General features: G+C 38.9%; 1 protein-coding gene across 2 annotated transcripts in view; it reads left to right on the forward strand.

The window, feature by feature from the left end:
- The first annotated feature begins 4,850 nt into the window (after positions 1-4,850).
- Tex15 (testis expressed 15, meiosis and synapsis associated) overlaps positions 4,851-27,416 on the forward strand; it is a 62,016-nt gene continuing 39,450 nt past the window's right edge. The window contains exons 1-3 of one of the 2 annotated variants that reach the window (XM_076914013.1): positions 4,851-4,945; positions 15,227-15,302; positions 25,528-25,663. In XM_076914013.1, coding sequence (XP_076770128.1) covers positions 15,300-15,302; positions 25,528-25,663 — 139 coding nt within the window. In that variant the 5' untranslated portion in view covers positions 4,851-4,945; positions 15,227-15,299. Of the gene's footprint in view, positions 4,946-5,588; positions 5,730-15,226; positions 15,303-25,527; positions 25,664-27,416 lie in introns of those variants that run through there. The other variant, XM_034520499.2, reaches the window with a different exon arrangement.

Below are 27,416 nucleotides of genomic sequence, written 5' to 3' on the forward strand. Positions count from 1 at the left end.
AACAAATGAACTCAGAGCTTCAGACAACGTATCCTGAGATATTCTAGAGGAGACACTGCACCCAGAACAGCAGACACCTAGCTGGACTACTACCTTGGAGGCACCATATCCTGAGGCATCCTAGAGGTACCACTATAATCAGTGCAGCTGGAAAAGATCACAGAGACATCTGGACCCCTAGGAGATCAGACACAAGCTAGATAACTAGAAAGACAGGCAGCACTAGAGTTAACCAGATGGCAAAAGGCAAGAGCAAGAATGTAAGCAACAGAAACCAAAGTTACATGGCATCATCAGAACCCAGCTCCCCCATCAGAGCAAGCCCTGAACACCCCATCACACCAGAAAAGCAGGAATCAGAATTAAAATCACTTCTCATGATGATGATAGAGGGCTTTAAGAAAGACATAAATAACACTCTCAAAGAACTTAAGGAGAGCACTGGTAGACAGATAGAAACCCTTAAAGAGGAAACACAAAAATCCCTTAAGGAATTGCAAGAAAATGCAACCAAACGGGAAAAGGAATTAAACAGAACCATGCAGGATCTAAAAATGGAAGTAGAAACAATAAAGAAATCACAAAGGGACAATACCCTGGAGATAGAAAACCTAAAAAAAAGATCAGGAGTCATAGACACAAGTATCACCAACAGAATACAAGAGATGGAAGAGAGAATCTCATGTGCAGAAGATACCATGGAAAACATTGACACAACTGTCAAAGAAAATGCAAAATACAAAAAGCTACTAACCCAAAATATACAAGAAATCCAAGACACAATGAGAAGGCCAAACCTAAGGATAATAGGTATAGATGAGGGGGAAGACTCCCAACTAAAAGGACCAGTAAATATCCTCAACAAAATTATAGAGGAAAACTTCCCTAACCTAAAGAAAGAGATGTCCATAAATATACAAGAAGCTTACAGAACTCCAAATAGTTTAGACCAGAAAAGAAATACTTCCCGCCATATAATAGTCAAAACATCAAATGTACAAAACAAAGAAAAAATACTAAAAGCAGTAAGGGAAAAAGGCAAAGTAACATATAAAGGCAGACCTATAAGAATTACACCAGACTTCTCACCAGAGACCATAAAAGCCAGAAGATCCTGGACCGATATCATACAGACCCTAAGAGAACACAAATGCCAGCCCAGACTACTATACCCAGCAAAACTGTCAATCATTATTGATGGAGAAACCAAAATATTCCATGACAAATCCAAATTTACACAGTATCTCAACACAAATCCAGCACTTCAAAGAATAATTGGTGGAAAACTCCAACACAAGGAGGGAAACTACAACCTAGAAAAAGCAAGAAAGTAATCTTCCAAAAACCCCCAAAGAAGAGAGTTACACAAACATATCTCCACGGATGTTAGCCCAAAAGCTTGGATTATCGAAGACTCAACCCACAGACCACATGAAGCTCATGAAGAAGGAAGACCAAGAGGGGATGCCTCAGTTCTACTTAGAACGAGAAATAAAAATGCTCAAGGGAGCAAATAGGGAAACAAAACATGGAACAGAAACTGAAGGAGGGGCCATCAGGAGACCTTTCCACCTGGGTATTCACCCCATGTACAGCCACCTAATCTAAACACTGTTGTGGATGGCTGGAAGTGCATAATGTGAGGAACATGATATAGCTGTCTCCTTAGAGGTCAGCCAAAGACTAAAACACTCAGAGGACAATATTCACAATTAACCACTGATATGATCAGGGGTTTCCCAATGGAGAACTTAGTGAGAGGACTGAAGGAGCAGAAAGGGTTATTGACCCCAGGTGGAAAGCAACAATACCAAACAACCAGAGCCCCCCAGGGTCTAAACCACCAGCCTGGGAACACATAGGGAGGGACCCAAGACTCCAGAGGTATATGTAGGGGAGGATGGCCCTGTCAGACATAGGTGGGAGAGGAGTTTCTTGGTCCCATAAAAAAAAATGAATGAAAAATGAATGAATGAACACACAGTGGGGGGGGGGGATGTGAGGGCGGGGAGGGCATAGTGAGGGGGGTAGGTGTGGTCACTGCCTCATAGAAGCATGAGGAGGGGGATGGGATAGGTTTCTGGGTGGTGGGAGGAAGTAGGCTAAGGGGATAAAATCTGAAACGTAAATACTACAACCAATTTTAAGAAGCGGGGGAAAAAAAAAAGTCTTCAGAACCAACATCTTTAAAAAAAAATGTCAGCACCCTGGGGGTGGAAATTTTTTTTTTTCTTGATACTAAAACTTGTTCTGAGAATTGTATATTGCAGAATACACAGCCTTGGTGTATCTACTCATCAAGCATACTGAGCAGACCTGCCCAAACCTCTGATGTCCTGGAATTCCATCTGGATTCAGTGAAGACACAGCATCAGAGGCTTATCAACTTACTCTCCCCCCCACCCCTCTTCTAAAATCTCAACGCCCTTAATCAGCTTGAAGAAGTTAAAGAAGAGTCAGCGCCCCTATTCCCTGAGCTTGGGGACTAATGTGGTTAATAATGGTCTGTCTTTCTAGGGACAAGTAGTGGTTTTGTTGGAACAGGGGGGATTAGCTAGGACTTACTGCATAGCCATAACCTACTGGTAGAAATCTATATACTTATTATCAAGATGAAGTTATAATTTCTTAAATGGTACAAAATTTACTTTGATCTCAAATTTAAGGTTTTCATTGGTACGAGCCTCTTATTAATATAAAAATGAGATGAATATTGATACACTCATGGGCATTGTGCCTGTATAACACATTTAGGAATACAATGCCTAGACCCAGCCCTTTTTTAACTTTTTTAACTGATTTGGGATGGTTAACCCATGAGTTAAGGGACTATAGCAAATTCATATTTTTGAGTTTATTGTTAGGGTGCTTTCCATATTTTACTTAGAAATAGCTGAGAGGAGTTAACAGAAAACAGTCCAGGTTACCTTACATGGATAGTTGGTTTTCAAAACATCAGAAGTCCATAGAACTGATGCTACAAATATTTATATATTAATGTTCATATTGATTAGAGACCTGTCTGCTCCTGACAGCTTCCTGTCGTGGATTCTAAGAAGAAATTGAGCATCCTTGGAGTTACTCCAGTTGTGTGGTAACAGCCACTAGGCAAGAATTGCCTTTCTCCATCTACAGACAAATTACTGTCCAGAAAAGGACACACATGCAGAATAGTCGACTGATTATATCTGCCTAGACAGAGTAATCAGTCCTTAATAATCCTGCATCACCAAGGTCTGTCAGATGATTCTGGGCCAGAAGGCTGAAGATTTGATGCTCCAACGTTCGGTAGTATAGGGGCTTTTCAGGTGTTCAGAGGTCTCTATAAATTGGCTAAGTTTTAGAAGCTATGCTTTGTGCTTCCCACAATTATAGTTAACTCAGTCATTCTGGATTTCTGACGGGGTTGAAAACTTATAGCTATTTACCGTAAGAGAAAAGATTTGAGTGGATGGTAGTCAGCTGACATTCATCCTAAAGCCACGTTCAGAACTAAATGTTTTAGTTAGGATAGATGACAGAGGTGCTGGTTAGTCAACAAAATGATGGACTGGGTATTAGGACTATCTTGTACCTCACTGGTACAAATTGGCATAATTATGCTCTAATTATATTTTGAGAGAAAAGTTTCATTTTAACAGGAAGGGTGATGTGTAGGAGGAGCTAAGGTAGGAGGAGTACTGAGAGCAAGAAAAGGAGGAAGAAGAGGAGGAGAAGAAGGATAGGAGAAGCTAGGTGATGAAAGAGAGAAAGAGGGGGGAGACAGGGAGGCAGATATTCATGTATCTCCACCAGTCAAAGATAGTTGTTATATCTAGGTCGGTCAGTGGGTTACACCTCTGATTGAACAATTCCAAACTTATAACGCTTATGATTAACATTATTTAAAAAAAATGTATAAATGCAAAAAGGAAAAGGGGGCATGTGATAGGGGTTTTCTAAGGGGGGTGGGGGGAATGGGGAAAGGGGATGGCATCTGAAGTGTAAATAAAATATCTAATAAAAAATAATGTTTAGAGATACAAAATTTATAGGTTTACAAACATAATAGCTCTTAGTCTTTGTTTGGAAGGATGTTAAGATCTGATGAAAGTTACGCCTCTTCACTCAACTGGACCTAGAGTCAAAAAAGCAAATATTTCCATTTTCATAAAGTTAGCTGTCCTTACATAGCTGAAACTTTCAGAAAAGATAAAGGTGAAACCCTTGTGTAGACCAAAATGTTAAAGACACCAGCTCATGCCACATACTTTAATTTTGTTTTATAATAAATAATTGTTGAAAGATGCCATAGTAAACCTTTTGAGCCCCTTGTCTTGAGTTTTTCTACCTGGGTATAGTGCAGTAATTCTCAGGCTTACAATTGTAACGTTAAATCTAAATGGCTTGACCAGAGGACCTGGACTCTGTGACTCACAAGAGTCTCCAGCCAGGCCAGTAGGCTTTAGCGAAGCAATTCTGCTCTCCTAGAGGACCCAAGTTCAGTTCCCAGCACCCGTTTCAGGCAGCTCAAAAGCACCAGGAGCTCCATCCTCAGGGGATCCAAAGCCCGCCAAGTTTTGTCACAAAATTGGGCCCTGCAGCCCAATTTTCCTTCCAACCCATCTCTTTTATTAAAATAATATCAGAACCCAGTGGTAACAATTCCCTGCAAGCCTGATATGTGCAGAGGGCAGACACACTACGCACACAGTTTACCTCAGCCTGCTGAGAACAAGCGTCTTTCCCCCGCCCCCCCCCCCAAGCCTACTGGGGGGTTTCCAGTCCAACAACTGCGCAAGCGCAGACCCCCTGGCTCCACCTCCTGCACGTGAGTGCCTGGGGGTATATAAGAGTCGGCTGCAGGTGCTGCCTGAAGCTTCCAGAAAAGCCAGAGGAGGTTGCTGGTGCTCTGTGCCAGCTGAGCACTGACTTCTAAGGCGCCAGAGGGATGAAGGAACTCCAGGTCTGTGGGAAAATGTGGTGGATGAGGATGGGAGGGAGTTAAAATTAGCAGGTTTCCGTTAACTGTGGAAGAGGTATTTTATTATTATTATTACTACTATTATTAATAATTTGAGGAGTGGGAGTTCTAACTGTGGGCCAGGCTGGACTCGAACTCCGGATTTCCTCCACTGCTTCGAGTTCTGGGCCCGCCGCCCTGGCGCTGTGTGAGGGTGTGAGGCGGCGTTCCTGCGCTCGCTCGGTGTTCGCCTCAGAGCGCGCCCGGTGCTCGCTCCCTCAGCGTAGGGTTCGCGGGCTTCAAGGGCGGCTCCCGGGAGGCTCCACACCTGCGCGTGCGCAGAGCGGGGGTGGGGGGTGGGGAGGAGGCTCTCGGGATCCCCCGAGCCGCGCCAAGGAGTCCCGAGGTGGGCGTGGCTTACAAAGGCTCCGCCCCCTCCGGCTGCCGCCTGGGACTCGCCCGCGAAGCCGCTCACGAGGCGGGCGGAGGCTAACCTTCGCCGCCCGTCCCCCGTCAGGCTCGGACGATGTCCTTGGGCTCCGGCTGCCCGCGACCTCGCTGCAAGAGCCGGTGGACGCGGACCCTCCCGGGTAGGGGAGGGGCGCGAGGCCATCGAGGCCAGTCTCCTGCGGCAGACTCTGCTCCTGAGGTGCCAGGGCTAAGTGGAGGTTTTGTGAGCGGGCTCGCCTTGGTGGTCCTTGATGCTTTGAGTCCATTCTTTGGATACTAACATATTGTCACCTGAGGGTCCTGTAGTGGTGTGGATGTGAAAGAGTCGACATCCCAGGTAAATTAAATTCAAGCCACTTGGCCCATCTGGACCCAGATCATCTAAGACAATTTCCTCTGGTTGAGTTTTTGCGGTATTGGGGTGTGGGGACGTGGGGGAGTCTTTAGGCAGTGATGGTTCAAAAAGCAGAAAGTCTGGCGTTATTGGCAACTCGGATGCTTTAAAGATGCCACATACAGAGAAACCCTGTCTCGGAACCCACCCACCCCCACCCCCCAAAAAAAGATGCCACAGTGCCCTCCGGTCGTGAAGTGTGAGCCGCAAGTGCAGTATGAAACTGGACAGTGTGTGCAGTTGAGGGGAGACAGGTGAATATGGTACCTCCTCAGGGTATAACGTAGAATAACAGAAACGTACCCATTGCCTGCTTGCAACTTGGAATTTTCTTTTTAAGACTGTGTAGGGAATAAAAGTAGTACACATTTGAAGAACTGTTACTCAGTTCACGTTTCGAAAATTCAGGGTTTTTTTGGGGGGGGGTATGTTTAAAAGCCCTCAGGTTTCACACGAAGTTAGGGGAGAGAAAAAAATGATCAAAATATGTTATATGCACAAAAAAAGTAAATTATGAAACAGGGACCGCAAAAACTCTCTCTCCCTTACCCCCCCCTCCTTTTTCCACTTAAAAATATATCTTTAAAGCCAGCAAGCTGGGCATAGTGGCACAGCGATCGGGAAGCAGATCTCAGAGTTGGAGGTGTACAGAGGGAGTTTCAGGTCAGCCAGAGTAGAGTTTAAGGTAACTGGGGAGTAGTGAGCCAGTATTTATTTATTTATTTATTTATTTATTTATTTATTTTTGCAATTCCTGTCCTTGATAACCTCAAAAGCTTTGATTCAAAGCAAAAACCTGTTTTTAACTGTTTCCTAGACATTTTAGAAGTCTGAACCTTTTATAATCATAAAGATAATCACATTTGCTGACAGAGTGTTTTAAAGCCTTGAGTACCCGTGTGAATTCTTTGTTGGGAAATGGTTAAAGAAGAGTTCATTAACAAGTAATTCATTTTCTTTTTCCGAACTGGTTAACCCTAGCACTTGTACCTTAATGTGTACCGTATATCTTTCCATATTTTACTTTTACAGCGTGCTAAAACGTTTTTACACCTTTACTCAAGTGACCCTTGGGTCTTTTGAAATTTTTTTGTCCTTATACTAACTTGGGGCATTTTCCAAGTATAAAGATGTGTTTTATTACACTAAAGGATAAGGAATGGTCCCTGGACTATGGTTTCTTTAAATGGGGGTGAGTGGCCATAGTTTCACAATACTGGAAGAATGGTGTTAGAAAGTTGGTAGGGTTTGGTATTTTTGTTTTCTTTTTGGTAAGTGTACTCATTCAGTGTGCTTTTGCTGTGTTCTGATTTCTTTTCACCTTCAGAATGCTTGCCTTTTTGAAGGATGATTTAGTCTTTGGAAGTGCCTGAATGCACTCTGTAAGGTGTAAAGAAATCTGTTCATTTCTCCCATCCCTGAATGTTCTGTGTTTGTGATTAGTTTTGCTTGAAATCCAGAAAGTACTATATATTAAAGACGAAAATGCCCTCCTTATTTGATTAAAAATGGACTTCTTGTTCAGCAGGTATTTTTAGAACACCAGTATTTTATTTGTTGAGTTGATGTGTTTAAAATGCTTTCCTGAGAGAACTTTGCTTTGTAATAGCTAGCTTTGTAAAGTTTGTTTAGTATATACTGTGTTAGCTTGCTAGAAATTAATGTAATAGAGACAGTTATATTTTGGTAGGGTGGAGTTGGGAGAAGGACTAAGGGAAAGTCAAACAATTAAAGCCATATGCATAAGTTAATACGCAACTTTGCCTATGTAGAAAGTCCCCTATAATCTGGTAGCAATTCTATATCCTTGGAATGTGTAGTCTAAGTCTGTAAAGCCTTTGTAATCACTACCCTTTGAAATTAATGCTAGCTCCTGCTGAGGGGGTCTGTTACTCCAGCTGCCAGCTAAGCTGGAGTGGCTGCTGTCACTAGTATAACTTAATTGATGCAGACAAATCCTTATCCAAATGAACTTATTTTTTATTTTGGAGAGCTTTGTTCAGTGCCTGTTAGCCACAATATAGACAAAAATATGTTTACTCTCTGTCTTTCTGGGAGGTGTAGCCTACCATACTTCCAACTGAAGATTTTAAGAAACGGTGATTGAATGCTAAGTAACTTGTCAGGTTACAAATCTGAAACTGCATACACTCATTCACTCTCTAACATGCCTCAGGAGGGTGGGGTGGGGAAATTACCTTTTGCCAGTGAACTTAAAACTTTATTTCTTTTATAAGCTTGTTAGCACTAGTGGTTTTCTAGACTGGGCATCAAGACTAAAATGAGAATGACTGACAGTTTTATATTAAGTCCTCAGGAACCATTGTTTTCCTAGAAGATCTTTAGGTTGAGGCAAGTGGACATCTGTGGTTCTTCTTTTGCAGAGCAAACACATTTCCTCACCAATTGGACTTAATCTTCCAATTAAGCATTGTGATGCTGTAATGACCTGTTTTGTTATGGTTTTTTAAGAGAAATTAACCAGGCAGAATCAAAGTTTTACATTACAAAGGGCCAGGAAAAGTCTTAATCAGTTGTTATGACATAATGATCTAGGGTATGGTGTGTGGTAGTCTTGGTCACCAGAAAAGCCTAGCAGAGCCTGTTTGGGGATAAGGGTCTTTAAAGAAGGGAGTGACTGTCTTACCTATGGCTTGCTTTGGGAGACTGGATTTAAGTCATAGGGAGGATGGACTGGTTTCAATGAGCTGCTGCTTCCTTAGAAGAAAGGATGGGAGACAGGTCATGAGAAAAGGTCAAAGATGTTCAGGAAGAAACTTCCCTGTTGAAGCCTTTCAGTCTCGGGTTCAGAGTACTCAAAGTCAGGGTGCCATACAGTGGGGTATCACTTCCTGAGCCCCAACACTTGGAAGGCCTCTAATTAAGATAATGTGTTGGGGTTTGTCGAAGTAAAATGTATCGCTTTATCCACATTCGGTAAAGCATTGGTTCTCAACCTATGGGTCAACACCCCTTTGGCAAACCTCTATCTCCAAAATATTTACATTATGATCCATAACAGCAGCAAAATTACAGTTATGAAGCAGCAATGAAATAATTTTATGTTGGGGCAGGGGTTCACCACAACATGAGGAACTGTATTAAAGAGTTAGCATTAGGAAGGTTGAGAACCACCCCCTCCACCACCAAAAACAAATTGAAGAGCAGTAGAAGCAAAAGAGGTTGTTTTTAGAAGGCATTTCAGTTTAGCTAGCTAGTGTCCGGATTAAATTCATAACTAGGCTGTGACTGCCAATTTGTGGCTGTTCCCATTAGTCCACTCTTAGCTGCTGAGATTGACTGTTGGCTGGTACAGTAGCCTCTCCTCTCTGCAGCTGGCAGGGAAAACCTTAATGAAAAAGACATTTCAAGTTCACTAAACTTTAATGTAAGATCTTAGCAAGAACAATGAGTGAAAACTACATACAGAAAAGATAGAAGCAACTATTTCTCAGTAGATATAGAGGGCTACTATAATTTTGTGTCATTCATTGATCAAAACAAAGATAGCTCTCATAAAATTAAAAACAAAATCTTTGCGTGTGTAAGCAAAGTTAAAGGAGAATAATGGTGAGAGAAGTCTTAGCCCAGTGACCCACCAATGGTGTTTTTATTTATGTAAATTGTTCGTCCTGAACAGGATTACACACAGTCACAGAATGGGAAGCAATTTAGGTTAACAGCAGAAGGACATACTTAGATAAAGTTTTAAAGATCCATCATGCCTATCCCACTTAAACCTATAATCTTTCTGTGCCTCAGTTTTATTAACTGTGAAATGGAGTCAGGTAGAATCTTAAGGCAAATATAATGCTAGATGTAGATAAATGAAGTACATTATTATTGTTGATGTGAAGAAAGATTGGTAAATGGTGGGCTGATACCTTTTCAAATTTAAATTCACTTAAAAATAATTTAAGTGACCATTCTGCCTTATTCACAAGAAAGATAGAATTTAATAAGAAAATATAATTGTGTTAGTGATTTTTCTAAGCATTGATTCATTACAAAATTAAATACTATTTTTTTTTTTTTTTTTTTTTGGCACAGGTGTGGGGAGTGAGGTGTCATAGGCAAACTTGAGGGTTATACATCTGTAATTCCAAAACTCAAAAGACTAAGGCAGAAAGATTGCCAGCTCAAGGACAGCTTGGACCTCCTAGGGAGATCCCTTTTGAGAGAAACAGGGTGTGAAAGGTTGCATCTCACCATGATGTTTTGAGTTAACCCATTTAAGTGTTTTTCAGCAGACTGAAAGGTGAGAAAGCTAGCTTCCTGTTTAAAAAAGAGAACTGCCCTGAGCAGCAAGAGCTACTCTGTATACAGGGCTAGCTAGCTACTTAGTCAAAGCCCTAGAAATTAGGTGGCCCAGAATAGTGTAAGACATGAAGTTTGTTGTGCTGCCTGACTGTGAAGGATGGAAAAGTGATCATCTAGTCACCACAGTCCAAACGGTCCGCTCTCTGCTCAGCAGATTAAAATTATATTAAAAAGGAGTTGGGAATTAATTGTAAAGGCACCTATGTGATGAGATTAGTGGGTAATTCCTCACGGTTAAGACACTTTTTAGAAGGCATTGGGGAAATGCAAAGAACTAAGGAGATGATTAAAGATGAGCATTAAAGGCAAACTAAGGAGTAAGTTTAACCAGAAAGCAGGGGGTGGTGAAAAGGTCACCTCCTGGTTGGTCAGCTCTCATTAGAAGCTTGTCACCTGTGTATTTTTCTACACTGATTAACAATGACGATGGGATTCTTAGATGTGACAGATTTCAGAGATAATTTTGCTGTGGAGGGAAATACCTGATACACTTTCTACAAAGATTAAATAAACTTGTCTTGTTACTGTTCTTTTCTTCCAGGAGTTTTATATTATTCCCTTGAAAATTCAGTCATTGTCTTTAATCATCTGATATTTCTTTGTATTTCCCAAATGTCTTCTAAAAAGTGTCATAACCATGAGGAATTAGCCACTAATCTTATCCCCATGCCTTTACAATAATTCCCAATTCCTTTCCGGTATAATTTGCGTCTGCTGAGCAAAGAATGTACTTAGTTTGGGCTCTGATGATTATCTGATCATCTTTCCACCCTTCACGGCCTGGCAGCACAGCAGACCTTCACTTTGTATACTCTTCTAGACCATGTGATGTCTAGGACCTTGACCAAGTAGCCAGCTCTGCTTTGATCTGTGGGAAAGAAAGGTAAAGACATGATATTCCGAGGCCCTCGTTTATTCTTTATTCTTTGTGTTCTTAACCCAGTACCTTAGAGGAACACTTCTGCTGTCATTAATACTTGGGCTCAAAATAAAAATAGTGTTAATATATAAAAGGGAGGTAGCATAGGTAATCATTCTTGTTTTGGAATTGGTTGTATTTCAGTTGAGCTCAGTGGATTTACCTATTCAGTATGGTTGGAGAAGGAGAAATAGAGGATTGATTGATGAACTTAGCTGTTTTCTCACCTTTCTCTGAAGCCTGGATGACTTCTAGGTCTGTGGAACTTGATCTGTTTTTACCAAAGGTTGCAAACTCCAAAGGGAAAGAAAGTCAGGGAGTCCTAATCCTTGGGGGCCCCTTAACAGTAGTTACTCCCCTGATGAAAAGCAGCCGGACTGAAAGTAAGATTTCCCATGGCCTAGGCTCTTGGGACAGATTTTAAGCATGCAAATTACTTTTAACTTTATTCTCACTTGACCTGTATAATTAGGTGCTTATCCCTGAAGGAGGGATTGCCCTATAAATTCTAATGGAAATTCATCCGTATAGTATTAAACATTAAAACAAAGTTGAAGTGTTTTAATCACTACAAATTATGGAAATGACTGAGGGTGAAGCACAAATTTATTGTGTTAGTAGTCTGTCACGTTAGTATAAAGAGCTCTTTACCCATGTGTTCTGTACATACATAATGTGTGACGTGAATAAGCAGTTGTTAAGATGTGTAGCTGCACTTCTTTTCCAAATTGGGTACAAGTAGTTGCTTGATAATAGTGAACTTAAGGCCTTCTCCTTGTCCTCATCTCTTGCTTTGTTTTATTTCTTCCTCCAGTAGGGTTGCACCCAAAAGTGAAGTTTGTTTTCTACTATAACACTGACTAAAAGATAGCACTGACATGGTGTGGGGCTCTCATTAGGTGTCTTGATGCTTTCTTCAGAACTTTTTCAGACTGGCAGATCTGAACATTGGGTCACCATCACCGGGAGTTTTCAGAACACAGATTTCTGGATCCATCCTGTAAATTCAGGAAGTTTGCTTTAGATTCACAGTACAGAAAAGTTCCCAGGTGATGCTGATGCTGCCACCCAGGGATCACTGAAAACAGCTGCCCTTACTAATCTACACCTACCACAGATGACTTTCCTGATACAGGAGATTTCATTAATTAAGGTGTTTCTTAGGTCCCAGTGCTTACATAACCAGTGACTACAGATTGCAGTTACATATCTTGCAAGATCACCTTTTGTTAAACAGTGCTGGGAATTGAACTTTGGTCTTCACATATGCTAGGCAAACACTCTGCCACTGAGTTATATTCCTGACCCCCAGATAGCATTTTCCTCTAATTTTGTGTTTTTGCAGATTTAAAAGTTGTAAAAGTAACTTTTATTCACTTGATTCAACTGTCCTCTGGGACAGTCCTGGAAACTCCCTACAATCTATCTAGACCTCTGAGACTTAACTGCTGAATAAGCTCACTCTTTTCTAGTTCTTTCTGATCTCTTGACTGGCTGGTCAACTCAACTATTCTGGCTCAAAATCCTCTCCCAAGATGACTGGATTCAATCTGGCTTCTCTCTTGGCTTCTCTTGAATTGCTCTGCTTGGCCTCAAACTGTCTCTGTCAAGCTGTTCTGATCTTCTAGCTCCTCACTCTCTAGTCTTTACCTGTATCTAGCCTGTTCTCTGCAACCTGTCTCTGTACAGCTGTCCCAGGAATACTGTCTCCTTCCTCCTTTCTCATTCTCTGTGCTGCTCCCTCAAGTAGCTTCCCTTTCCTCTCTCTTCTCCTGAGAGTTGGGCATATCCTATTCTGTCAAATATTTTTCAGATTTGTCACTTTCTTTGCCACATGGCTGCTTCCTTCTATAAACTAATTTTACCTTCATTGTTTGGGATTAAGCGTGTATACTAAGGGCAAGTGTGTATTCCAGCCAGAGGGATTAAATGTCTGTGCTAAGTGTTAAACCACATCACAACTAGAAACAAGGTTTTTCAGTAAATAACAATCTCTGGGGTTCACAGTGTGATCAGGTACCCTGCAGCAAAAGGTATCTGTTAATGCGGTTTCGACACGAGACTTCTTTAAAAGCTGATTCGCATCTAATTGACCTAAGTAGTTGCATCTATATGGAATCTGCTCTGTACTTTATATTTACCATGGTGACTGCCTTCTCCACTTTTCCTCTTCTCATCTTACACTTAATTTTCCCCGTATAATTTCATGCTTAAATATATGTCTATGCTATATTACTGTGTTTCTCTTCTTGTCTACAATTTGCAAAAGGAATGGGAAATAGACATAGTAAAGGGAAAAGGCATTGCTGGACTTAGGGTGTTTTATCCGGTGGTAAGTTTTGTTTATTTTGAAATAGCTCAGGCTTGCTTGGCACTCACATTCCTAGTGCCTCAGCCTCTGAAGAGTGTTGAGATTGTAGCTGTGCATCACCACCCTCAGTGTGTGTTCATTGTCTGCTCTTTAAAAAACAGGATAAATGCCACAAATCTATGGATAGAGTAAACCAAACCAGAACTTCCTTTGTTCCAATCTGTAGTTGATGTCATTCTGTTTTGGCAGTGTCCTGGTAGGTAACTTATCTTTCTTGTCTAGGGGTTCTGTTTGCCATTCTTCTGCCATTCCAGTTTGACAACTTTATATGACCTTTGGCTAATTCTTGCCCTGTATGGTTTTGAAAGTAGTTCTTAGTTTACAGATTACCCAAAGTGTAATAGCCATTTGTGAATCTGGATCCTCGATACATTTTCTGTACAATAGCACACAATCTAGTGTGGGCTAGGTCCGGACCTTTGCGTTATCTTTGCACATATCTGGAAAGTCTTTTTTCCTTGGTGGCAAATTTTCAGATCTCTTTGAAGGGTAAATGGGCATGCTTCGTGAAGCCCACTCCTTTGATGCATTTGTGAATGATGTGATAAGAGTATTCTTGGGTCACCATCTCACTGGGGACAGGGAGACACTTTTCTTTGTGGTAGTAACTTTCCCAGGTCCAAGTTGGAAATGGAGAATGTAAAAGATTGTGGAAAACAGAAAGCCATCAAACTACAGTTATGTGTGACAATTAGGTATTTCAGACCATTATTGTTATCCTTTGTGAGTGATAATGAGGCCTGACCGTTCCTAATTTGCTCACTACTTTTAATTCCCAAATTCTTTGGCACTGTGTTACTATTTTTTAAGACAGGGTCTTGTGTAGCCTAGGCTGTCCTTGCTTGAGCTTGGCATATAGCTAAGGATGGCCTTGAGATTCTGATCATCTTGGTTCCACCTCCCCAGAACTGCAAACAGACATGTGCAATGGTGCCTGCCCTGGCATTTTACTTTCATGTGCCAGTCTCTTACTTGAGTAAGACATAGGCAGCATAGTAAAGCAGGCTAAAATATGTAGCAATATTTTCCTTTTAAAATTGATTTGCAACATGTGGTTTAAATATCTTTCAGTTTTCTTGAATGGTTTAAGTTGGAGAGAAAAGAAACTCTAGAATTTTCAGTAAGTCTTAAAGTTTGTTAGTTAATAAAAATTGATTTCCTTTTTAGTAATAATAATAGACCAGTATGTGGTTGGTCCTTACGTCACTAGGGCTTAATCACAGCTGTTTAATGTTTCCATGATATAGTCAATCTAAATTAATTTTGTATTCTATAGGATAATATGTAGGGCCTGGTTGGGATGATACATTGACTTTAGAATCCAGATTAAGGCAGCATGCTTGGACCTGAAAATGAACTTGCCAGTTGTTGAGTAAAGCAGGTTCTTTTAGCTTTCTTGGTCCTTGTTTTGTCTTCTTGATAAATGAGAAGGTAAAGTGAAGCATTAATATATACAAAGTACATACAGTGTGCATAGAATGCATAGTAACTGTTTGCCATGAATTTGGTACAAAAGTAACAGTACTTAGTGTTTAGTGGATTTGTTGTATGTAAAAACACTAAAGCAAGCCTGTCTCCTGTCATAATGTCATTTTATTTCATTAGAAGGTACATATATAATTGGTGAGCTGACAGTAGATTCTCACCAGCAGATGACACTGTATGAAGGAAAGAGAAAAAAGAGATTTTTGATATGATACGCAGAACACAAAATGAGTTGGAGGCAGAAATCAGAAGGGAAAAAAACTGAATGCCATGGACTGTAGAGAGGTTCTTAGCAGGGAGCTTCTACCATAATTTTTTACATTCTATCTCTTTCTCTTTAAATAGATGTTCCGTTACTGTTTTTCATGTATGGACTGAATCCTGATGATATCTCTATGACACTAGATACCATTGAAGAATGGTAAGTATTTCAAGTAATAACTTTGTTTCTATAATGTACAGTCCTGTGATGACTTTTTAAAAATTCTTTAGGTGATTGGTTCTAATTTATGAATAGTTTTTTAATGGTTGGTGTAAGTTATCTTCCCCTTGCTGCATGTGAGAGCAGACATTCCACACAAATCTCAGGCCCTTTTGACCATGGCTAGCCATAATCAAAAGAGGAGTGTCTTAGGACCAAGGTTTGTATAGCTGAAAGCTCTCACGTAGAACCAAATGCAGATTGTCCAGGGAGACATTTCTTCAAGGTTCAAATAGTCTCAAAACAATCCTCAGCTTCTGCTGATTAAACCAAATAGCAGAAGCTTTGCTGAAACTCAAAGCCAGACACAAAGGCTTCACTTTACATATCACTTCAGTTTTTCAATAGAGGAAGATACATGTGGAGTGTATTTTATCGCATAGACTACTTTCAGAGTATGTGAATATTTGTCCTGATGGTAAATATTTGTTGATGGTAAATATAATCTGTTTAAGCTGCTGTAATATCCCATAAATTCTGTAACCTATAACCAACAGAAATGTATTCAGCCATTCATGGTGGCATATATTCATAACTATATTATTCAAGAGGCTAAAGCAGGAGATCTTGAGTTCAAGGCCATTCTTAGTTACATAAAGAGACTCTGTCTTTAAATACATATTTAACAGGTCAGCTAACTGGAAAACCCAGAGTTAAAGCAACAACTGATTTCTTGTCTGATCAAACCTCTGCTTTCTCATAAATGACATTTCACTCTAACCTCACCTAGGGAATTAGACTTCCCTAACTCCCTTAGATGTCTTTTTAAATAGCATTAATCTGGGACTAGTATGATAACTCACTGGTTATTGCTCTTCCAGAGAGAGAGGACATGAGTTTGATTCCCAACACAGCTGTGAAACTCCAGTTCCAGGGGGATGTGATACCATCAGCATCCACACAAATGTACACACATAACTAAAGTCTTTTGAAAAGGATAACGGATCTCATAGAAACTACTTCTTACTGCTGTTACATCAATGATTAGGCTTCAACATATGAATTTAGGTAGATACATTAGACTACAGGGCATAGTTTCATGAGGAACCGTATTTTGTATGGAAGATAGAAAATTTGGGTAATTGTTTTGGGTTTGGGTTTTTTTGTTGTTGTTGTTGTTGTTTATTTGTTTTTTTGTGGGTTTGGTTTAATTTGTTTTGAGACCCATTGAGTTTAACCAAACCATAATCATCTGTGTGACCTTGTGTTTGAAACTATCCATTGGAGTCTTCAGTGGGTACACAATTAAAGACAGTGACTGCCCCTCCCCCAGAATCCATCAGTAGCTCATAGTACAGATTGGAAGGATAGTGTTCCATGGGTCCCTCCCTGATCCTTGATTTTTGTGATATGTCCAGCCTAGTATAACCTGTTGAATGGAGCCACAGCTTTATACATCAAACTTTCTGGGAAAATCATGATAAGGATACTAATTTTAAGCATACAATGGATTTTCTTTATGATAAGGATACTGATTTTAAGCATACAATGGGTTTTCTTTAAATCTTTTAAACATAAATCAAGTATTAACAAAATGGCTTCTCAGGAGTTACGCTTACTTATCTTTTAATTTTTTGTATTACTGTGGGTTTAGTGCACATGGTGTGCATGTTTGGGCATGCATGCTACAGCACATGTGTGGCGATCAAAGGACAACTTTGGAGTCTGTTCTCTCCATTACCTTTCTATGGGTTCTAGGCATAGAACTCAAATCACTAGGCTAGCACAGCAAGCCCAATGTTCAGTGAGCCACCTCCCCAGCCTCATGTTGACTTTTCTTTTTAATCCTTTGTTTTTAGAATAGTGAGTCAACTACTGGAATTATTGTGTTCTTCTGTAAGCCTTTGTCTCTGGGCCACAGTAAAGCCTCCCAGAGCGTAGAACTTAACAGGTTTGTTTCTCCAAGGGCATTATCTTCACGTGGTACTTTTCAAAAAGATCCTGATATATTAGCAAAGTAAATAAGAAAGTAGGAAAATGAAAACTAGTCTGATAGATTCTGTTGGCCATTTAAGTAAAAATTGAAAGCATAATAAGTATAAGCATTAGGTCATTATTGTTCTACATTTAGACATTGAAGATATCCTCTCTTCCCAAGTTTCATGTCATGCATGGTCAAATCTTATTATAAGATTTGAAAGAGAATAAAGGATAGACTCTCGTAAGTTGCCAAAAAATTATTGAACTTCATTTAAATGTGTATACAAGTGTTGACATAACTCCTAGAATAACTTCCACATTTACAGTAACACTTACATTGTAAGGTGGCATGTAATCCTGGCTGTGTACATGTTGGATCTGATGTTATCCAGGTACTCCTGCTTGAACTGACCAAGTAAGATCAGAGTTAACTAAGAGTGTTATTAACAGAGGCACTTGCTGATAGCAGGGCAGGGTCCTATTCTGGACCCTGGAGAAAAGCTTGGTTTCGGGCTTCCATCACTGAAGCAGTGTACCACCTACCTCTTTGAGCCCTCCCATCACTGGCAGAACAAAAACTTGGTGGTCAATAATCAGTTATGTTAGCCTGAAGCACTGTGTTTTAGACACATTTTCGAATGAGCCATTTTGTGATACTTTTGATTGTAGACTTGCTGACAAGGGTCACCTGTCCACAAGAGATCTTCTAAAAGCCCCTGCCTCTGCTTTAGTGCATCTTGGATGCTTTAATGAAATACCACATATGGGGCAACTCTAAATGAACAAAGGTTTGCTCTTTATAGGTGGGAAGTTAGAGAAGTTCCTAACTGCTTAAGCTGCTGGTAGAACAGTGTGTGATGAGGGACACGTCCTTGTTCACATTGTGTCCTTGTGGTGAAAGGTTAACGGAAGTCTGTGAGATCATTTTTCTAGGGGCACTAATCCCGTCAGGAAGGTACACCTGTCAAGACCTAATTCCTTCCGAAAGGTCCCATCCTTGCCTTCATAATTGCTTCTAATGTTTAGATCTTGAACCCATTTGGGATTAATCCAACTTTATTCTTTCATGTGTAGATAGCCAGTATTCCTGGTTCTGTTTATTGCAAAGACTGCCCTCTGAAATGGGATTGGTGACCTTATAGAGCATCAGTTTATTTCGTATGCAATGAAGATTTATTTTGGACCTCTTGATTATAGCTCAGTGGTCTAGATGTCTGATAGGCTCCAAAGAATATGAACTTAAAGAGAGAGGTTAATGAATAACATGGATGGATGGAGATTTGCATAGATATATAATGCAGGAAACAAAGTATCATAAATAACTCAGACAAAAAAGTATTCATAATTATTAGAATTAAGATAATGGTTGAAACAACACTTTTAATCTTGGGAGCCAGAGTGGATCTCTATGAATTTGAAGCCACCCTGGTCTACAGAGCAGGTTCCAGGACAGCCAGAGCGACACAGAGAAACCCTGTTTTAAATAACAAAAACAAACAAAACTGTGATAGAATTATCAAATAAAAGTATGGTTAGGGCCAGTGAGATGGTTTAGCCAGTCATTTTTTTGTTGAGGGGAAAAAAAAAAGGTTTTTTTTTTTTTCTGAAGCCTAATGACCTAAGTTTGAGTCCCTGGAACTCAATGTGAAAGAAGAAAGCCAACATCAGAAAGTTTTTCTCTGACCCACTGTGGTACCGCGCGCACACACACACAATTTTAAAAATACGTTTATTTTTGCATTTAAAGAAATAACAGTGTTAGAATGCAGAGATATTTTTTAACTATGGGGGGAAAACATCCACAAATTAATGCAACTATATTGAAAATGATCAGATTGATTGAAACAAGGTCGTCTTATGAAGGCCAGGCAGTGTTGAAATTCACATTATACTGTGTACATACACACACACACCCTGTATCCCCTCTTGGATTTCCCAGTTTGGTGGAATACAGATTTCTAAAGTCTGTCTGTAGGGGCCTCAGGATTTTCTCTGTCTGTTATGAACCCCCTTTCATTTCAGATTTGTTTGTTTGGATAGAATTCTTCAGATTTGTTCATTTGGATAGTCTTCTTGTGTTTTAATTTGTATAAGGGTTTGTCATTCTTACTGATTTTTTTTTTCTCAAAGAACATACTGTTTTATTGCTTCTTTGTATTGTTTTTGTTTGTTTCTATTTTATTGGTTTTATTGGTTTTATTTCTTGCCCTCTCCTTATTGTGGATGTGATTTCTTTCTAGAGCTTTTAGGTGTGCTGTTAAGATACTTGTGTGAGATCACACTTTTTTTTTTTTTTTTAAACTTGCTTTTCTAAGAACCTCCTGCATTATGTCCCATAAGCTTGAATATGTTATGTATTCATTTACATTCAATTCTAGAAGTCTTTAATTTCTTAATTTCTGTTGACCCATTTTTTTGTTCAGTAGTGAGTTAGTTTCCATGAGTTTGCAAGCTTTCTATTGTTGATATCCATCTTTAATCTGTGGTGTCTGATAGGATGTAGGGAGTTAATTCAGTTTTCTTGTTTCTGTTGAGACTTGCATTGTGTCTGAGTATGTGGTCAGTTTTGGAGAAAATTCTGTATGGTGCTGAGAAGTGGATATATTTTTTGTGGGTGAAGTGTTATGTAAAAGTCTGTTAGGTCCATTTATTATATAATGCCATTTAGCGCTAGCATTTCTCTGTACATTTTATTACTTGTCAGTTGGCAAGAGTTGGGTATTAAAATCTCTATCAGTGTGCGAGGGTTAATATATGATTTAAGCTGTCTAAGTGGTTCTTTTTTAAATATGGATGCCCCTATGCTTGGTGCATAGGTGTCGAGAATTGAAGTGTCCTCTTAGTGGATTTTTCTTTGATATGTAGTGTCCTTCCCTATCCTGATTAGTTTTGAGTTTAAGTTTGCTTTTTCATATATTATAATGGGTGCACCAGCTTGCTTCTTAGATACATTTGCTTGGAGTATCTTTTTCAGTCCTTTTACCCTGAGAAGATTTCGATCTTTGATGTCAAGGTGTGTTTCTTGGATGCAGCAGCAGAAGAATGGATCCTGAAATCACATCCGTTCTGTTAGTCTCTGTCTTTTTATTGGGGAATTGAGATCATGTAGAGAGATACCAAAGAGCTGTGTTTGTTGGTTCCTGTTATTTGGGGGCTGTGTCTGTGTGTGTGTAGAAGTCAGAGGACAAGTTTCAGGCACCATTATGTGGATCCAGCATCTTGGAGATATTTTACCTCTGAGTCATCTTGCCATCTCTAAAACTTAGCTTTTAAATATGCCCCTTTTAGTAATACAAAACTCTTAATATCTCTTAGAATGAATGTGTTTAAAAATAAAGCTTTATTGAAAGATACTGACAGGAATAAGGGGAGAATATAGTATCTTCACAGGTGGGGAAATTGTCGTAATAATATCTATCATTTCTCCCTAAATTGATCATTAGAGTTGGAGAAATTCCACATAAAACAAGAGATGTAAATATTGTATCATGACAGTTTCTGTAGAGACGCTTTACAAATCATTAAAAGACTAATTTCTGTGTTTAAAAAGAGAGTAGTGGAAGAAAAGTAGTCTGATGCACATAAAAATAAGAGTAAACCAGCCTCACAGATAATGGAAGCCAAATTAAACCACAGGGTTTTGTGTGGTATGTTATGACTTGTTTGCTGGGGACCAAGCCCAAGGCATTATTATAAGTACTCAACAGTTTCTTTACCACTAGCTTCATCTCTCATCCTCAAGGTGTTTGGGGAGGTTTTTTTCTTTCTAATCAAGTTTTTAGAGGTTACACTTTGATGAAATATTTTTCAGTAGTTAAAAAGTATCATCTGATTTCTTTTCAGTAAAAATTAAAGCAATTACAAAGACCAATTTGAGAAAAATGAGTTAATACTACCAAGCTAAGAAATCAATGTCTAAAAAGTATATAATACTATAAAATCAGAATTAGTAAGTCATATACCCCTGTGGATGACTATATTATTTCAAAGACATATTGGTCAGATCATCAAATATAGAAAGCCAGATACATTAGGAGTCAGAAGTTACTTTTGAGTATAAGGAACTGATGTAAAAGTCCTCGAGGCCCTTGCAAATTGCTCTTTAGGTGGAGTAACAGAAGCGTTTATCAAACAGACTGGGAGTAGAGAGAAGTGACCAAGGCTAAGACAAACACGACCTGTGTCAACTTTGTTTCTTACACAGTCAAGTTTGAGCACATACAAACACTAGTGATAGGAATACAGAGAGTCAAAATAAGTACGAGAGTTTGAAATGATTGAGACAGCGGGGTGGAGAAAATATATTCCATTTTCACAATGGAAATTAGGAAATGGAGCTTTAACTTAGTTAGCTCTAGCCCTTTGGACTTTAAACTGCTTTAATCTGTACTGGGGAAGCCATATCCTTCTACAAAGAGCTAAATGCTAAATACTTTGGTTGTAGTGGACCATGAGGTTCTGTTACACTTATGTATTTTTTTAATTATTGTTAGGTTGTTATGTTTTGAATGCTTACACCATGTACATGTAGTGCCAAAGGAGGGCATCAGGTTCTACAGAACTGGAGTTACAAATAGTCATGAGCTGCTGTGTGAGTGCTGGAAACTGAATCTTTTGCAACAGCAATAAGCACTCTTAACCACAGAGCCTTCTTTCCAGCTTCAACTCTCTTGTTCAGATAGCTGGTAAGCCTTACTAAAGGAAGTCTGGGACTCTTGGGGCTGTTCAATTGAAACTGTTATCCCAGTGATACTCACTAGTGATCAGCTGAAATATTTTGTGGGAGTTGGTGAGGAGTGGTGGTCTATGTTTGTTTTGAGCAGTTTCTCAACTATAACTAATAGTCTTAAGAACTTGTGTTCCTGGTTTATAAGGATAGTCTTATAAAAAATAAACTGTGAGGGATTCCAGCAGTGGCTTAGCTCTACTTCCCCCAGGTTGTCCTCTGACCACTACACTATGGAAGACACACACCCCACCACACCTAAACTTGTGCATGTGCGCATGTACACACAATCACAAGTAAATAATAAGTGTAAAAAATAGACCTTGAGATGTTTAAATCTACAGATCAACTATTCAACTTTAAGAGTTTCTTTTGCCATCAGCTTGTCTATGAAAAATATGTAAACATTCATTATACATATAAGATAATGTGCTTATAAAGGGAAGATAATGACTTGCCCAAGGTCCTGCTCACTGGCTAATTGAAGAACTAGAGGTAGGCCTATATTTGACTTCTATTTTCCTTATAATATTGTACTTCTCAACAGACTTGAGGTGATCCATAAAAAGGAATCAGATCCACATTTACAGTTAGTATTGTACCAGGTCCTGTATCCCTGTGACATAGATGCCGTTACAGAGAGAAAGCCAGCACTTTGCTAAGTGCAATATCCTTTGCGCAGTAGAACCAGAATTCTCATCCATTATTACATTTTGCCTTTCTGACTAACATTCTATATAACCTGGTTGGCATTTGGGTCCGAGCTTTCTCTCAGGAACTGAGTGGGTCTCTGTCAGTTCCCGAGGTTCCCAAGCCCAGGCACCCAGTATCACTTTCACCAATACTTTTAAAAGTTCTTCCATTTTATCCCTTCTGTTCTCTGTGCAGCTCCAGTACACTGTTGAGAAGTGGTAAAAGCAGGTATCCTTATTTTATTCTTGATGTTATTAAGAGTGCTTTTTACATTTCCAACTTCCTAAAGATTTTTAGTAGCTTATATATAAAGTCAGGTTGTGGATGTTTCTATTCTTGCCTCTTAAGCTTTATAAAATATAAATGAATTTTAAGTTTCACTTGTTCTTTTTGTGTCTGTTGAAGTTATCACTCTCTGTAATTAAAAAGTAGATATTTTTTCCTATTGTTAAATCACCCTTATTTTTTTAGAGATAAATTATATTATGATTTATTAATAGTATCTTTCAAAATCTATTTTTACTTAGTTTTTAAGAGGATTTTCCATTCTTTTTATTTTTCTAAATTCAATTTTAATGAGTTATATTTTCCAAAGAATTTGTTTTATCTAATCCTTAAGTATAATGGCTCAAACTTGTTAATTATGCATCTTTAAAATGGATATGAATAGACATTTCAATTGTGAGCAACTTAGTTTTTGGTTCATATGTTCTTCAGTTGTCTTATATCCATTGTTCATTTCTCATTACTGGTGGTTTTAGAATTTATTCCTTTCCCTACTCTATTCTTCCCCTAGGATGGTCCTCATAACCCAGAGGACACATCACCACAAACCCTTGATTCATCTTTTTTATTTTAAGCAACTTTTTTACTTTTGATTTTTTTTTTTACCTTAAGCATATAAACTTTCTGATTTTACTTTAAGCATATAAAAGTAAATAATATGTGTATGTGTATAATAGTTATAGAGGACTACTGTATATATTTATATTTTATACAAGTACAAAATTTAACAGTATAAATGTATTGGTTCTGAGCCTGTGACATATAAGTACAAAAGATTTTTTATAAATGTGACTGGTCTGTTGAGATGGGTTTAAAGGAAAATTGTTAACTGAAAAGAAACAACCTATAACTTAGCCAGAGGAGAATATTGAACCCCATTGTTTCTTAAGTAACATCTTTTGCCAACTTTAAAATTAGCTTTTTGTGATAATATATTGTCCTAAACATCAAGAAACAAAATGAGTTAATTTAAGAAACATTCTTTATTAGAAAAATTTGACTAAAGAAACATTTTGTACAGAAAGATACAACTGGAATCATTGAGTTTTTCTAAGTGCATAATTTAACTATAACAGCAATATGGAACACTTGGGTATTCCTTCAGGTACATTAGCTGTTCCGTACCTCATTTGCTGTTGATAATAAACCATGACTAATGAGAGGTTTTTATAAGTTTCTCTAAATTATTTTCCTTCTCATTACTAAGCTAACAAGTGGACATGGCTTTTACTACTGCTGGATGTTATAAAGATGATACTTTTTTTTTTGTTTGTTTGAGACAGAGTCTCACTAAGTATGTAGTCCTGACTATTCTGGAATTCACTGTGAAGCCGAGGCTGGCCTTGAACTCACAGTTAGGAGAAACTGGCTCACTAGTATTTGCCACTGTGAGAACAGATGAAGGGCTTATTGTCTTGCTCACTCCTGCTCTTACCTCTGGGTAGAACGTCACAAGGTCTCTTACAGAGGGCACAGAAAGGATAGAGACTGGGAGGTCCTCTGTAAACCTTTATACATACACTCTTAGCCTTTGTGACTTGTCTGCAGAATTTAACAACTCATAACTGGCATTGTGATTTAGTGTTTGAGCTAAGCAATTGGCATCAAGCAGCTCATGAGCCATATGAAATGGTGTTTAAAAAAATTCTTTGTATGGAAGCTCCATAACTTCCTTTAATAACTAGTTTGAGAGATAAAGAATCAGTGTTTGAGGGGCTGGAGAGAGGGCTCAGCAGTTAAGAGCACTTGCTGCTCTTCCCAAGTTAGATTTCCAGTTCTAGGGCATCCAGTGCCGCCTTCTGACCTCAGTGGGCCCTGCATACATGTAATACACACACACATACACATATATAAAAATATGCATACACAGAAAATAATAAAAAAAATTTAAAAATTTAAAGAAAGCTTAAAAATAAAGAAACAATCTGAGGATTCTGACAGGAGGAGGAGGAGAAGGAGGACAGATGAAGGGAGTGTCTTCATTGTTACTAGCCTGAGTTAAGTGTTGTCATCTGTCTTGTGGAACAACAAGCAATTAAACAATGCCTTGTTAACTATCACGTAAGTATAGGGATGGTCATCAATAAGTAATGTATGATTCTCCTAAGTTCCTCCTAAAGCCAGGAATTGTGAGTTAAAGAAAATATAAGTATGGTAAGATAGTGTATAGAAAGATGAACTTTTACAGAGTAGAAAAATTTAGCAAGAGTTTTGCAATGTTTATAAAAAGTATTGGTGGAAATATTTAAATTTTTCAGGAGTAGAGAGGCTTTGGTTGCTCATTTGTAATCCAGTAAATTACAAGGGAGTGGTCTGTTGGAAACTTTAAAAAGTAGTATACAGAATATATTTTTAATTTATTCAGTTTTCTATTTGGGGTAAGCTGGCAAATTGCAATTGAAACTTGTTGATAGTGTGGCTCAGAGTGTATTGTTACTCTGCTTTCTTTGAGGACTTTCAGATTACTGCCACACTGTACGGCAGTACAAAGGTAAGAAGCGAGTTTAATGATTATAACTTGATAATTTGGGTTGATTTTAGACCTCCAACAACATGGAAATGGACGAGAATGATAAGTACAAGAGCCCAGACAGCGAATCTTTGTGGACTATGGACACAGAAGCCAGTGCTGGGAAGAAATTCACTATTCCAAAGATAAGGAAGACGACTGAGAAAGGTGTCGTTTCTATAGAAGAGACTTTTTATAAAAATTCTGTTTCTCTGGCTCGTTTATGCTTATTCTGACCCAGTATTAAACTAGGTTAAGTTAATTCTTTGGCTCCTCCAATATACATGTGCCTCTCACAAAATGGAGTAGACAAAGTTTCTAGTGTTCCCAGAAATTAGACTAAAACCCCTGGATTTTACATGCAAAGTAGATGCACTGTAAGTTCCAAATGTAGAAAGTTAAAAGAGGACCATGAGGCTAAAGAAGAGTTGACAGTATGTCTTCAGACTCTGCGTTTGTTCCAATGAGACTGGTGCCTACCATCCGGAAATACCAGTTGCCACAGGCTTCTCCTGCAAGAAATAAAATAAAAATCTTACTTTCTTCATTATGGGACTAAAGTGGGGCAGCTTAAGAGATGGGAGCTATTACGCATTTAGATGAAACTCCAGGAATTTAGATGATGGTGTGACCACTACACCTTTGTCAGTAGAGAAGGTGCCCTTGCCACCAAATGTGATGTCAGAAGTAGGAAGTCTAGATTACAGCTAGGTTATCATTTTCTTACCTGGTACCACTAATGACCAAGTATGGATCCTGTACTGCTCATCTCTTCCATACTTTGCCCTGCAGCATCAGGAGATTCCATACCCCCCAAACCCTTGCTTTTGTGACAATGAGTTGCCCTTCTCTCGAGGGTAGCAGTGCTGAAAGCAAAGTACAGTGCTCAGTCTTCTACCACATCCAGGCATTCATCCCTGCACAAAGCAGTGGAGGCTGAGTAGGTGTGTTGTGTGTGCTTTCCTGCTTGCAGTAGCAACGGGACACCCCCCCCCACACACACACACACAAGAGAACCAGTGTAAGCCCTAAAGAGAACAAGGACTTCAGGTCTGCCTTGTGGGGCTGACTGTCCACTTTGATTACCAGTAGTTTCCCCGGGCAGCATAGTTTTAGTAGACGTGCTAAAATCAAGGTAGATATGATCCAGAGTCTAATAATGCCCAAGACAATACAATCTTTTTATTTTACCACCATTCAGGAAAACTTCAACATGACTGAGTAAAACTGCTCTGTAAACAATCAGTACTGCAGTACCACAGTGATACACATGTTAGGATTATTTGGAAACACTAATTATTTTTAATTTTTTTCACGTAATGTATTTTGAGCATATTCTTCCCTCCCCCAAGTCCTCACAGATCCCCTTCACCTCCCTAACCACTAAACCTCATGTTGTTTTTCTCCCCCAAAAGAAAAGAGAAGATAAACCAAAGAAACCGAAAAAGACAGAAAGCACTAAACCTTAACAAAAAAGCTCCATTTTGTGTTGGGCAGCTTTATTCCCGAGCATGAGGCCTGCCCTGTGGCATGGTCGAGATACCCAGGTTCATTCTGTTGAAGACAATTTATTTTCTCTCTCCTAGAAGATAACTTTTTAAAAGAAGCCATCATAAATATGCTTCAGTAAGCAATTATAATCTTGAAACAAACTAAAAACTAGAAAATTACTTAAAAAAAAAAAATGAAGTAGGTAATGAAGAGCCACATGGAAAGCAGACATGTTGATACTCTTGGGATCATAATAGTCATGAAGTTCTCCACAAGTTCAAAACCTTCCTCTCTTCATAGTAATTGAAACAACAACAAAAAGCTCAAACAAAATCTAATAAAACTGCAAGGAGAAATAGATAAATCCACTATTATATTTCAAATTCAACATTCTATCAGAAATGGACACATTTAGCAGATCAGTAAGCTT

This window comes from Arvicanthis niloticus, chromosome 16, assembly GCF_011762505.2.
Source record: "Arvicanthis niloticus isolate mArvNil1 chromosome 16, mArvNil1.pat.X, whole genome shotgun sequence".
NCBI classification, from domain to species: domain Eukaryota; kingdom Metazoa; phylum Chordata; class Mammalia; order Rodentia; family Muridae; genus Arvicanthis; species Arvicanthis niloticus.